The sequence below is a fragment of the Pristiophorus japonicus genome, chromosome 7 (genome assembly GCF_044704955.1).
Source record: "Pristiophorus japonicus isolate sPriJap1 chromosome 7, sPriJap1.hap1, whole genome shotgun sequence".
Classification (NCBI taxonomy): domain Eukaryota; kingdom Metazoa; phylum Chordata; class Chondrichthyes; family Pristiophoridae; genus Pristiophorus; species Pristiophorus japonicus.
In genome coordinates this window covers 45,058,313-45,072,978 of record NC_091983.1, presented here as the reverse complement: position 1 = coordinate 45,072,978, position 14,666 = coordinate 45,058,313, and the positions used below count along the sequence as shown (strand labels likewise).

Genomic DNA, 14,666 nt, shown 5'->3' with positions numbered 1-14,666 from the left:
CTGCTGAGCCACGACTGACACTGTAATACAAATCAACCAGCATTATGCAATGCTAATTTTTTCAGCACATTTACCGATTATCTAAAGAGTAATGTGCATTAGAAATGATATTAAATATCCAATGTTACAATTAACATTAATTAATAATGAACATTTATTTGAAAACAGACATTTCATAAGTTAAAAAGGCTGGTTGGTCTACCTGTCGTGCCTTATGTGTTGTCTCAGTGCCTTGCTGTCTTAAACAGCTTAGAGCCCTTGAGTCTGGGGAGTTCCCAACATTGATGTCAATTACACCAGCACTGTCTATCATCCACTGCAATAAGAAAGAAAATAGATGGCCAACAATAAAACAAATAAAAATTGGGATACAGTACCTGCCTGGCAATATGATTCGTGGTAATGCCATGATTCATCAGACACCTCTGGCCCCGTTGGTCAGCAGGATTCCCTATTTCATACGTTGATGTTGCTGCACTGTCTATTTTCCACTGGAAGAAATACAAGTGCCATGCTGTTTGTTTCCCCATGCAGTCAGTAAAAGCTTATGCTATCAATTATATTAATGCCACATTATAAAGATTTTAAAGTGGTATTAACTCCCAACTTTGCTAGAACCAAACTTCAATATAACTATAACACTGGAGCTGGATGGAAGTCCGAATCATGCAATTTTCATTCTAATGCAGCGGTTGCCAGAATAATGGCACCATTATATTGGACTTGCATTTAAAATCATTTGAAATATAATAGTAATAGTGCCATTGCAAACTTTGCTCATACCAGCTTGTGACATGTATTCCTCCCATCAAAAAAATATGAAAATGTGATTTGATGTTGTTTCAACATTACTGTGTCAAAGCATGTGTTTAAGAAGCACAAAACTTAATCTATGATTTTGTTGCTTTTAAAATAAATATGTTCCACCTTTAGAAACACAAAATACTGAGTGAAAATGTATCAAGACTACCTCTGTAAAACTTAAAAATGGGCAATACAAGGAAACATTTTGTGGTATTCACTCAATGCAAAAACACGACAACAAAATAAAGATACAAGATGCAACACAAAATAAATGGTCATTTGTCAACTGGACAGCGAAAGAGAAAAAGAGAGCTTTGCAAGACCTTGTTGAATTCTTTTCAATAGAAACGGAAAGAGTAGATAAGGGCAGTGCAGTGCATGTGATTATACATGAACTTTGAGAAGGTGCCTTGTAAGAGACACTTGGTAAAGTTTAGGGCATGTGGAGTCAGGTGACAGGTAACAGAATGGATTGAAAGATGGCTATAAAACAGAAAAGAGTGTAGGTGTTAAGGGAAGCTTACTGGACTGGCAGAAATTAGGAAGTGGTGTCCTGCAGAGATCTGTCCTCTGACCACGGTTTACCACATACATAAATGATGTGGTCTCAGGAATTGGAGGCATGGTGTCAAAATGTACAGTTGAAACCAAATGGAAGGTGGGGGGGTGCAGCAACGGATACATAACTCGCTAAAACTAGCAACAGGTTTGGTATAGCCATAAAGAATGCAAACAAAGTCCTTGGGGTTTATTTCTAGAAGAATAGTGTCCAAAAGCAGAGGTAATGTTACATTTATAGAAAGCCTTGGTTAGACCAGAGTGCTGTGCACAGTTCTGATCGCCATACTACAAAAAGAATCTTAAAGCACTGGAGTAAGTGCAGAAAAGATTTACAAGGATGTTAGCAGAATTGAGAGGATGGAACTATGATGAAAGATTGAGCAAGTTGCAGCTCTTTTCTCTGAAAAAAAACTAAAGAGACCCAAGAGAAGTCTTTAAAATTATGACGGTGTTTGATAGGATGGATGTGGAGAAACTGTTTCCACTTGTAGGCGAGTTCAGAGCAAGTGGGCATAAATATAAGATAGCCGCCAATGGATCAAGAAAATAAATTAGGAGGAATTTATTTACAAAGAGAATGGCAAGGATGTAGCACTAACTGCAACATAAAATGGTTGAATCAGATAACACATTTAAGGGAAGGCATGATACAAAGATGAGAAAGAATGGAATCAAGGAATAGTGGGACAGGGTGGAAAGAAGTAATTAAGAGTGAGAGGAGTCTTGTGTGGAGTATAAACAGCGGCATAGACCACTTGGGCTGAATGGCCTGTGTCGGTGCTACAGATTCTATGTAAGATAATGCTCTTGGAAAACAATCAGAAAAATAGACCTTTTCTATTATTGTGATTTACAAGTACATGTTATGCAAAGTACATAATTGTTGAATGAAAAGTTGCTTTTCATGTAACAATTTTCACTGCACTATGCCCAGCATGAATATGAAAGTTATGTGCAAGCTTGAGACCATACATCATTTGCCTGTATGGCACCAAATTAGAAATCCTGTCAGGTTACCAATGTATCCAGTCACTGCTAAGAAATCCACTACAGCAGATTCAGCACAAGGGTGACAGCGGGGAAATGGTATCAAGCACAATTAGTGACACAGCTGACTTATGCTCTGGATTTTTCCCACTTCTGACGAATTATTTATTTAGAAATTAAATAAGTGAAAGATTTTATTGAAAAAGCTAGTAGGACTTACTTTGTTTACCACTCCCTGGTCTGTTGCCAGTTTCCTGAAGGTGGCTTCAGCAATTGGAGATCGACAAATGTTGCCTTAAAAAAAGAAAGAGAATTTAAAATATGTGTCTTATCAACAGTGTGTTCTCAAATTTTATATTTTGCTAGCAAGTATAGCATAGTTTTAAGTATATGAAATCCCTGTGCTTGACAGGACCAAAATAGATTCATGATCTGTATGTAAAAGTAAACTCTTACTTTTAGCTCTTGCACAGACAGAATCACTATCAGACATATAAAATAGTTCCACTTACACCAAGTAGTATGAAGAACTACTGTATTATTAAAGAGCTAACATTAGCATCTTGTTTCCTCAGCATAGGTTTACCTCAGACATCATCATCATGGGCAGTGCTTATCAAAATCGAGGAAAACTTACTTCCACTCTAAGATTGAGTTCTCAGGTGACTGAACAGTCCAATACGGGAATTAGTCTTTGTCACAGATGGGATAGACAGTGGTTGGAGGTAAGGATGGGTGGGGAGTCTGATTTGCCGCATGCTCCTTCCGCTGTCTGCGCTTGGTTTCTGCATGCTCTCGGCAACGAGACTCAAGTTGCAAACCATCGTCAACATCTTCACCGAGACGTACGAAAGCATGGGCCTTACACTAAACATCCCTGATACAAATGTCCTCCACCAACATGACCCCGCCACACAGCGGACCATTTTCCATGCCTTGGGAGCCTACTATCAGCAAGAGTAGGCATCAACGACGAGGTCCAACACTGCCTCCAATGTGTACCTCAGACAAAGCCAATAGTGCCTTACGTCCCAATCTATATTCAGGTGTTGCAGACTAGACTGACTGGACGAGAAATTATACCAATGTTTGTACTTTTATCATCTACTCCATCAGGTGACAGGTCATAGGAACAGGAGTATGTCATTTAACTCCTCAAACCTGTTCCTGCCAATAAATCAGATCATAGCTGATCACCACCTTTAATCTATTTACTCGCCTTTGATCGATATCCCTTGATACCCTTACCTAACAAAAATATCAATCTCATAAAATTTCAGTTGACCCATTATCCAGTCTTTGGCGAGAGAAATTTCCAGTTTTCCACTAATCTGTGAAAAAATACTTTCTTATTTCATTTCTAAATGGTCTAGCTCTAATTTTAAGATTGTTCTGAATTCTCCATCAGAACAAATAGTTTCTCTGCATCTACCCTATTGAATCCCTTTTGTCACTTTCAATATCTCAATTAGATCACTCTTCAACCTTCTAAACTCAAGGGAACACAAGCCATATTTAGCAATCTGCCCTCATAATTTAACCCTTTAAGCACTGGAATCATCATGGTTAATCTGTACTGCACCCCTTCCCAATGCCAATACAGGTATATATTTCCTGAGGTGCAATGCCTAAAACTGAATACAGTACTCCAGATGGGGTCAGACCAAGCCCTTATACAACTAAAGTATTAATTCCTCACATTTGTATTCCAGTCTCTTTGAGATAAAGGCTCATTTTCAATTAGGCCTTTTGATTACTTTTTGTACCCATGCAAGAGCTTTTAACAATGAATGCACATGGACACCTAAATCCCTTTGCTCCTCCAGTTCAAAGTCGCTTTCCATTAAGAAAATATTCTAATTTGTCTTTCTTGGATCTAAAATGTTCTTCATATGCCAGTCATCTTATTGCAGCAGAAGGAAAAATATATTTTTCACAAATTGAACCATCACTGGTCTGTATGACAGGAGGGTCGGTAACCAGAGGAGACAGATTCAAGGCAAAAGAACCAGAAGAATTTTTTGATGCAGCAAGTTGTTACAATCTGGAATGCATTGCCTGAAAGGATGGTGGATACAGATTCCATAATAACTTTCAACAACTTACATTTATATAGTACCTTTAACATAGTAAGTCATCCCAAGGCATTTCACATCACCATATAAAACAAAATTTGACAGCCACAGAGAGTTATTAGGGCAGATGACCAAAAGCTTGGTCAAAGAAGGAAGATTTAAGGAGCGTCTTAAATGAAGAAAGAGAGGTAGTGGGGTTTAGGAACGGAATTCCAGAGCTTAGGATCTCTGAAGGCACAGGTGTCAATCAATGGTGGAGCGATTAAATTCAGGGGTGCACAAGAGGCCAGATCTGGGGCTTTCAAATGGGAATTGGATCAATACTTAAAAATGATGAATTTGCAGGGCTATGGGCAAAGCCATGTCAGCTCAGTGGGTAGCACTCTCGTCTCGGAGTCAGAAGGTTGTGCGTTCAAGTCCCACTCTTGAACACGCAAGTCTAGGCTGACACTCCAGTACAGTACTGAGGGAGTGTTGAAATATCGGAGGTGTCGTCTTTCGGATGAGATGTTAAATCAAGGCACCATCTGCCCTCTCAGCTGGACGTAAAAGATCCTGTGGCACTATTTCAAAGGGCAGGGGAGTTATCCCTGGTATCTTGGCCACTTTATCCCTCAATCAACATAACAAAAAAACAGATTATATGGTCATTATCACATTGCTGTTTGTGGGAGCTTGCTGTGCGCAAATTGGCTGCCGCGTTTCCCACATTACAACAGTGATTACAGTTCTAAAAGTACTTAATTGGCTGTAACGCGCTTGGAGACGTCTGGTGGTGGTGAAAGATGCTATATAAATGCAAGATTGTGTAAAAGAGCAAGGGAGTGGGACTAATTGGTTAGCTCTTTCAGAGAGCCGGCACAGGCACGATGGGCCGAATGGCCTCGTTCTGCGCTTTCGTTCGAGGAATGAAAGGAGTGACAATCACAGAGCCCAAGTGGAGCAGTTGCTGGGAGTGACGCTGTTTAAAGCGGGCAGGAGCGAGGGATCCCCCGCCCCCCGCGCGCCACCACCACCACACGCGCGCACGCCGAGACGTTAGCGGTTTAAATTTAAAGGCCGTTGAATTAACCGCGAGAGGAGTGAGGCGCGGGGGCAGTAGGGGCCGGCTGGCCGGACAATGTGGCCTTGTCATGGCGGAGGAGGGGGCCGATTGCGCGCTCAGCAGCAGCGCCGCCGCCCGCGCCGCGACAGAGACCGGGATCCAACACACCGCCCGCCGGCTAGCTGATTTCGCTAACCGCGCCAGGAAGCGTTGAGACAGCGGGCGGGTGTGGCGGGAGACAGCAAGCCATTTACCCAAACAGACGAAGAGAACCGACTTCTGCCCGGCCGCCATCTTTCCGGCTCTGCGCCCGAGCGCCGCGTCGCTGCCTGATCAACCCGCCCTCCCTCGACGCTCATTAATTCATTAATGCAGATTGCAGTCTAATTTTTCAAACAGAGGGGAATGTGTTAAAAATTAGCCGCTTGCAGATCTCGCAGTGCCTAATTTTTCGGCAAGTCCACGGACAGCTAAGCAGAGGTCCATGGAGCACCCAGTGACAGGTGTGGTAGTTCAGGTAAAGCTCAGGAGGAGGAAGTTATGCTTTGGCTGGGCTGAGATTCTGATAGGCCGAATTTAAAGGATTTAGAGGATCAGTTTTTATTAAAAAAGTAAGTTTTTTTCATTTTATTATTAGTTTGATATACATTTTTGGAGAAACACTTTTTGTGGCTTTTCTCAAATGTAGTTTTTGTGGTGCAACAGGTATGTTGAGTTATATTTTGGGCACAGTTGACATTGAAAGATGAAATACTGTGAATTCACTTCATGGAATCATAGAATTATACAGCAAAGAAGGAGGCCATTTGGATAATATGGCTATGCCAGCTCTTTTAAAAGAGCTAACCAATTATTCCTACTCTCCTTATTTCCCTATAGTCCACCCAATTATTCTGTTTCTAGTATTTATCCAATTCCCTTTTGAAAGTTATTTTAGAATCTACTTCCTCCATCCTTTTCGGCAGTGCATTCCAGAGCACAACTCATTGTGTTTTTTTCCCCCCTCATGTCACCTCTATTGCTAATTACCTTAAACTGGTTACTGACTCTTCTACCACTTAACAGTTTTTCCTTATTTATTCATCAAAAACCTTCATGATTTTGAACACCTCAATCAAATCTCCCTTTCACTTTCTCTGCTGTAAAGAGAACAACCCCAGTTTCTCGAGTCTCTCCACATATGTGACGTCTTTTATCCCTGGTGCCATCCTAGTAAATTTCCTCTGCACTCTCTCTGTGGGTAGTGCAATGCTTGAGTCAGAAGATTGTGAGTTCAAGTCCCACTCCAAGGACTTGAGTACATCAATCTAGGCTGACACTCCAGTGCAGTGCTAAGGGAGTGTCCTGGCCTCAATCAACAAAGCAAAAACAAATTATCTGGTCATTATCACATTGCTGTTTGTGGGTGGGAGCTTGCTGTATGCAAATTGGCTTCTGCAATTCCCACGTTACAACAGTGACTACACTTCAAAATTACTTCATTGGCTGCAAATTGCTTTGAGATGCCCAGTGGTCGTGAAAGGCACTATATAAATGCAAGTTTCTGTCTATGTCCTGCTGAAGTCTTTTACAGTTTCCTTTTCTGTTCTCAGCAACATTCATGATCAAGTTTAAATCATCTCAATGTGGACTTGGGACTGGCCCCTAGAGTCTTCCAATCCAATGCTAATCCATTGTTCTGTCTATTAACCAACTTTCTGTCCATGTTGCTACATTTCCTCTGCACCATATGCCTGAAATGTTATAACAAGCATCATTTGGACATCTTATCAAATGTCTTTTGAAAATCCATAAATACTACTACGTCTATTGCATTTCTTCTTTCCGTACAATCAATTTTATTTCAAAGACAGCTTGCCTTGAAAAATCCATGCTGTCTCTCTTTGATTATCTTGCGTATCTCTAAATGCTCAATAATCTGATCTTGAATTATGAATTCTAAGATTATGTGGATTCTAAATCTGGATTTTATTTACAATTCATGTTGGACTAACTGGTCTGTAGTTGTGTGGTTTATCATTCCCTTCTCAAACCGATCTGTTGTAATGGCGATTCTCCAGTCCCCTGACACAGTTTGCATCTTTAAGCAGGATTGGAAAATCTGAGCCTCTGCTATCTCCCTTGCGACTTAAACACCTTGGGGTGCCATTCAGCCTTAGTGACTTATCCACTTTGAGTTCTGCTGATGTTTGTTTCAGGATTAGTATATCTTTAAAAAAAAAAAAATTGCTCCCTCCTCTGGTAGCCCTTAGCAGAGAGGGCAATAACCATAAATTTAAAGTATTTGGTAGAAGGCTTAGAGGGGAGCTGGTGGGGGTCTCCTTTTGTGCTGTAAATTTCTATGATTCTGTGATCCCTAGATTCTTGCTTCCATCATCGTTAGTAAAAACTGATACAAAACCGTGGCAAGCGAACAGCGCTTGCCATTCATTGAACTTACACTTGTCCGGACCTTTTGCTTGCTTTTGCACTGGATCTTGCAGTTTATCAGAAAATTAAAATAGCATGGCCCATCCTACAGGGCATCTGGAACCTCTGTGAGCAGGCCAAGCAACGGTGTGTATCCTTAACCAATTAGATTTGAAGAATCCTACTGAGACACGCAGAGTCTAAAACAGGAAGTGTAAATTAGAATAACTAGGATTTTCCATGAAATGCATGTGACACTTAACACCTGATTGACTATGTTAATTTCTTTTCAGGTGGAGCGGGGTTAGAGTTTAGAGATAATTGGACCAAAATGCACTTTCTGACGTAATTCAGTTCTCATTTTAAAGTCATACATTCTGTCCTTGTTTTTATGTAGTTCCATTATAAATGTTACTTTTCTTTTCCATTTCGGGTGGGAAGTGGTGGATGGTATGGCGTAGTGTGTTGTGAAGGCTACGTGTGAAGTGGAGGTTATGGGGAAAATGTAGTCATCAGCAACTCTCTTCCCATGGGCTCTCCCCATCTTGTGCTTTCCTTGTAGCTTATGGTCTGCAGGGCAGTAGTGATACCCACCCTCCTATATGGCTCAGAGGTATGGACTATATACAGCAGACATCTCGAAGCGCTGGGGAAGTACTACCAACGCTGCCTCCGCAAGATCATGCAAATCCACTGGGAGGACAGATGCACCAATGTCAGTGTTCTTGCTCAGGCCAACATCCCCAGCATTGAAGCACTAACCACGCTTAACCAGCTCCGTTGGACGGGCCACATTGTCTGCATGCTTGACATGAGACTCTCAAAGCAAGTGCTCTACTCGGAGCTCCGACATGGCAAGCGGGCCCCGGATGGCAGAGAGAACCTTTCAAAGACACCCTCAAAGCCTCCCTGATAAAGTACAACATCCCCACTGGCACCTGGGAATCCCTGGTCCAAGAGCTCCCAAATTGGAGGAAGAGCATCCGGGAGGGCGGCTGAGCACCTCGAGTCTCGTCGCCAAGAGCATGCAGAAACCAAACGCAGACAGCGGAAGGAGCATGCAGCAAACCAGACTCCCCACTCATCCTTTCCTTCAACCATTGTCTGCCCCACCTGTGACCGTAATTCCTGCATTGGACTGTACAGTCACCTGAGAACTCCCTTTTAGAGTGGAAGCAAGTCTTCCTCAATTCTGAGGAACTGTGTATGATGATGATGATGATGCTTTCCTCTACCCCTTCGCCTTCCCACTTCCTATGACCCTTCCAACCACTTCTCACCCCATCTCTACCCTTGCATCTTCCTTTTTTGACCCATTCAACTTCCGTATCCTCCTCTCCCCCTTGATGAACTGTCACTCATCTCATCCTTAACCCTCTATCCACTTGCGTTTGCTTCCCCTTGGGTGGGTGCTGATGTGCCAGGGATCCCTCGTTCTCAATCAGTTTCTCTCCTCCTTATCCCCTCCTACTCCTTCCTATCTGCTTCCCGCAGAGGTTTTCTTTGCTTTCAAAATTCAAATTAAAAAAAAAAAGAATCAGAAATTGTTTCTGTCTATATGCCTGCCTGTCAACTTGTCTCTCCCTCTCCACTACCTTTCCTCCCTATTTCTCACTTTTTAAAGTTCATAGAACACAAAACACAAGCTACATCATCATCCTAGGCCGTCCCTCGGAAGCGAGGAAGACTTACTTCCACTCTAAAAATGAGCTCTCAGGTGACTACAGTCCAATACGAAAACCACAGTCCCTGTCACAGGTGGGACAGATAGTCGTTGAAGGAAAGGATGGGTGGGACAGGTTTGTCACACGCTCTTTCCGCTGCCTGCGCTTCATTTCTGCATGCTCTCGGCGATGAGACTCCCAAGTGCTCAGAGCCCTCCCGGATGCACTTCCTTCACTTAGGGCGGTCTTTGGCCAGGGACTCCCAGATGTCGGTGGGGATTTTGCACTTTATCAGGGAGGCTTTGAGGGTGTCTTTGTAACGTTTCCTCTGCCTACCTTTGGCTCGCTTGCCGTGAAGGAGTTCCGAGTAGAGCTCTTGCTTTGGGAGCCTCGTGTCTGGCTTGCCCAGCGGAGCTGTGTAATCAGAACACTTTTTTTCTCTCTCCCTCGTTTTTAAAAAAAAAACATTCCAGCTTTAAAAATTTGTCCCCTTTATTTTTCAAAAATATTTGAAGAAAAGCTCCTGGTCATAAAATGCCTTGAGGTAAATGATGTATCCTGAGAAATTTAGTACACTGCACATGCTCAGATTGCAGTCTAATTTCAGCTCCGAGCTGCAGCTCTGGACTAAAATATTAAACCCAATCCCAGGCGTTTAGAAGACACTAAGTCTTTCAAGCTTTGGAAGAGGTTGAGGCATGTAAGTCACAAATGATATTTATCCATTGCACTATCATGGTATTGTGAAATATGTATTTTTTTAGAATTTTGTTTTGAAAGCTTATTTTGGATACTAACTTCAGTTACTAAGGGGAACAAAAAACAGTTGAAACAAATTTTCAAAAACTATTTTGAGCAATTTGTTGGAACCTGGTGTACAATCTCTGCATAACCATAAAATAACAGCTATTACATGTCACATAGTGTGGCTCCCCGACCTGCGAGAGAACAGCTCCGCAGGTCGGGCTATAAAAGAACTGGAGCGGCGTACCACTTCAACCTCCAGCGCGAGCTGCTCCAAGTGTGCGCCGATTTTGAAATGGGCGACTGGGTGACGTCATCAAAACCCTGGTCGCCGTTTTGGAGTGTGGGCAAGAACATCGGCAGGGCCCAGGTACAGAGGAGTGGGAAGGTCGGGGCGGATGAGCGGCGAGAGATCGTGGCGGAGGTGCGACAGATGAGGGTACGGTGCCCAGAAGAGGCAAGGGCCCAGGGCAGCACGGGCCAGCCCACACTGCGATATGTGTGTGCACTAGCTCCGTACAGCAGGGCAGGTCTCCAGTCGTCTTGGTTAATCCCCTTGCCATTGGACCAAGACCTAGCTCTGTCAAGCCCGTGTGGTGGCTGGTGTGCAACGGTCATCACATGTTAAAAAAAAATTCACGCACAGGCATCCTCCACCCCAATTGGAGTTCAGGACTGGAATATTAGGTCCTTCATCGAAATACCTGTGAACTCGTGGAAGCAAGTCATCCTCGTTCGAGGAGCCGCCTATGATGATGATGAGTGTGGCACCTTTTTAATATAGGAAATACCTATCTGAGCACCATTTACAGGAGGTACTGCCATTACTTATGAGTATTGAATGAACTGTGCACACCACATATCTAATTTAGTATATGATACATTTACTAGTTTGATTGTGTGAACAGAATTTGCACTGCAGTGACCTGTCTCAATCCTCAGCCATCCATTCTTTGAATATTCTTGAATGTGGTGGTAGAGTTTGCCATTTCCATGCTATCCTCCCAATATCATTTTCTAGATATCTATTTAGTAATGTTGCAAACTCTGCTATGAAGGACCTATCGATGTGGATCAGGGATCAGGATTGCAGATTTGATGCAAGTGGGTTTCTGTTGTACTTTTTTTTGTTTGAGCTGATGTGGCTTTTTAGAGTGTCTTAATTTTGATAACTGTTCTTTTAATGTGAAGGAATAGATTTCTCTAGGTTGAAAAAGTAAGCTGCCAACCAGCGCAGTTAAATAATTGACTGGGAAAGTGGGTTTTTTGACAGCGGGTCGGGACCTTGCTGTCGACCTGCCGCCACGTGCCCTTCCCAAATGTCGGGTCTGCCAGCGCTGAGCAGACACAACAAACAGTAGTGGGAGAGGCAATTGAAATTATTAGTGGCTTGATAACAGCCACTTAACAATGCTTTTTTTCCCAGCTTTTTGATTTTGACAGGTTGTACACCGGTTTCCCGCTGTACCTAAACCTTGTCAGTGAAGTTGAGGCGGGAGGTCAATTGCCATTGTTTCAGTTGATGAGTTGACAGCTTCAAATGTCAAGCTCTCAGCTGCTTGAGAAATGTTCCCTTAGGCACTAGCATCTCTAAACTGCATTTCCACTACGGATTCAGAAATCTGCAATCTTTACACACAATTGATATGATTGGACATGAATGAGGGTGAGTGTGAGATGGGGAAGTGTTAATGTAGAGAGAGAGGGATGGGTGGAGGTGCAAGGTAAGTTGGTGTGAGTAAGGATGTGCAGGAGTAGGGTAGGGAAGGCAGAGTGATGGGGATGTGATGAGTGACATAGGATGAGGTTGAGTGTGCTTTGCAGTAATGTTTTGTGATCTTCTGAGATCATTGAAAGGTTTGCGCCACTGCAGCCTGGTCCTCATGATGACATCCCCGATTGTCTCCTGTGCAATGTGTAACCAGGCTGCGTTAGTTTCCTGGGGAGGTCTCTTCCGCCCATTGGAAGGGAAGAGAACCTGCGTGCTGTGACTCCCTCAATAAGCATCTGGAGGGTGCCATGGGAGAGCCCGGGTGCATCTTTGCATCTTTGTGCAGTGCTTGTCAGTGTTTGCAGCAGTTCAATGCTGTGGAACACTGACAGCACAAATGTCCAAATAAATTTGAGCATGGCCCCTTTAAGGAAACCAGCTGACCCGCTTCCTTTAATTGGCTGGCAAACACACTGGGCAGGCTTAAGCCCATTCAGGGGAAAATAATTTTACACGGCAGGCTGGAGCCAGCAGCGAGGCCGGGACCAGTCGCCTGTCACAGACCCGTCGATTTTGGTAAAATCCAGCCCATTAACTAAATTTCTCTCACCACAAATGCTGCCTAACCCGCTGATTATTTCTAGCATTTTCTGTTTTTATTTCAGATTTCCAGCATTTGCAATATTTTGCATTTGTATAAGTAATTGTAGATCCTTTTAAAGTTGAAGATGCATTTCCATTGCAGCAGGCTAGAAAAGGGGCACAATCTTAAATCTACCACTGAATTGTGATAGGAGTAAAATTATTAGTAATGACTGATGTTTAATAATTGTTGAAGAGTGCTTACAGCCCTAACTTCTTTGACGTAATGGAGAGCCTTGATGAGGGTAGTGTGGTTGATGTGTATATCGACTTTCAACAGGCGTTTGACAAAGTACCACATAATAGACTTGTTAGCAAAATTAAAGCGCATGGGATTAAAGATACAATGGCAGCACGGATATGAAATTGGCTAAGGGGCAGAAAGTAGGGAATAGTGATGAACAGTTGTTTTTTCAGATTGGGAGAAGTATATAGTGGTGTTCTCCAGGAGTCAGTATTAGGACCACTCCCCTTTTTGATGTATATTAATGACCTGGACTTGGGTGCAAAGGGCATAATTTCAAAGTTTGGCCGATGATACAAAACTCGGAAATGTATTAAACAACGAGTCGGGTAGTAACAGACTTCAGGAGGACATAGCCAGACTGGTGAAATGGACAAACATCTGCCAGATGAAATTTAACACTGAGAAGTGATACATTTTGGTGGGAAAAATGAAGAGAGGCAATATAAACTAAATGGTATGATTTTAAAGGGGTTGCAGCAACCGAAAGACCTGGGTGTCGGTACGCAAAACTTTGAAGGTGACCGGACAAGTTGAAAAGGCTGTTAAAGCAATATGGGATTCTTCGCTTTGTTAATGGAGGTATAGAGTACGCTAACTTTATAAAACATTGTTTGGGCCTCAGGTGGAGTATTGTGTTTAGTTTTGGACACCACACTTTAGGAACTATGTCAAGGCCAAGGAGAGGGTGCAGAGGAGATTTACTAGAATGGTACCAGGAATGAGGAGAGACTGGAGAAGCTGGATTGTACTCTGAGCAAAGAAGGTTAAGAGGACATTTGATAGAGGTGTTCAAAATCATGAAAGGTTTTGATAGAGTAAATAAGGAGAAACTGTTTCCAGTTGCAGAAGAGTTGATAACCAAAGGACACAGATTTAAGGTCTTAAAATAACCATAGGTGACATGAATTTTTTGCACAGTGAGTGTAGTGCAAGGGTGGAGGTAGCAGATTCAAAAGTAACTTTCAAAACGTAATTGGATAAATACTTGAAGGGATAAAAGGCGGGCTGTGGGGAAAGAGCAGGGCAGTGGGAACAGTTGGATAGCTCTACCAAAGAGCCGGCACAGGCACGATGGGCAGAACGGCCCTCCTGTGCTGTATTTTTCTATGATTCCATGGCCCAAGTTTCGAGCCGCGCCTAGAACGGCGCAGTCCCGACCTGGACGCCCGTTTTTTGCGCCACAAAGTGCGCGTAAAAAAAACTTCCGTATTCTCCACCTCCCTGCAGGTCCTCTGGCCCTCGGCGCAGCGCAGCAGGAGCTGTAGGGGGCGGAGTCAGGTCTCTGCGCTGAAAACAGCGCCGGGACCTCTGCACATGCGCGCTACAGTGGGCACGCAAATGCAGTAGCTCCAGGCGCCCGAAACTGTGTGGGAGGGGCCCGAAGCACACAGCCCCTAGCCCTGGCCGAATGGCCTCACTGGGGCTGCGTGAATAAGGCTCCTCCCACGGCAAGCTCCTGCTTCCTCCCGAACTGACTCGACTCCCGCTTCCTGCCTCCGGACCGGACCCGACACCCGCTCCCCCGGAACGGAGCCAACTGCCGCTCCCCCCCCCCCCCCCCCCCCTGCCCCGGACCCGACACCCGCTCCCCCCACTGCCTCCGGACTGGATCCGACCTGACCTCTCTCCCCCCGACCTGACCTCCCTCCCCCTCCCTCCGACCCGACCCGAAGCGAACCGAACCGACCTCCCTCCACACCACTCCCCCGACCAGACCCAACGCCACCTACCTGTAAATCTGGTGCTGGGGGACGAGCCCAGCCCGAAGTTCTCGGGA

At 43.9% G+C, this 14,666-nt stretch overlaps 2 protein-coding genes across 7 annotated transcripts in view; one reads left to right on the top strand and one right to left on the bottom strand.

Moving 5' to 3' along the window:
* The window catches only part of acp1 (acid phosphatase 1), a 63,228-nt gene extending 57,413 nt beyond the window's left edge, over positions 1 to 5,815 (bottom strand). For 2 of the 4 annotated variants that reach the window (XM_070884934.1, XM_070884932.1), the window contains exons 1-3: positions 5,727 to 5,814; positions 2,573 to 2,646; positions 203 to 316 (exon numbers count right to left, since the gene is read on the bottom strand). In XM_070884934.1, coding sequence (XP_070741035.1) covers positions 203 to 316; positions 2,573 to 2,646; positions 5,727 to 5,766 — 228 coding nt within the window. In that variant the 5' untranslated portion in view covers positions 5,767 to 5,814. Of the gene's footprint in view, positions 1 to 202; positions 317 to 377; positions 492 to 2,572; positions 2,647 to 5,726 lie in introns of all 4 variants that reach the window. The other 2 variants (XM_070884933.1, XM_070884935.1) reach the window with 2 other exon arrangements.
* sh3yl1 (SH3 and SYLF domain containing 1) overlaps positions 5,466 to 14,666 on the top strand; it is a 318,220-nt gene continuing 309,019 nt past the window's right edge. For all 3 annotated transcript variants that reach the window (XM_070884930.1, XM_070884929.1, XM_070884928.1), the window contains exon 1: positions 5,466 to 6,083. In XM_070884930.1, coding sequence (XP_070741031.1) covers position 6,083 — 1 coding nt within the window. In that variant the 5' untranslated portion in view covers positions 5,466 to 6,082. The remainder of the gene's footprint in view (positions 6,084 to 14,666) is intronic.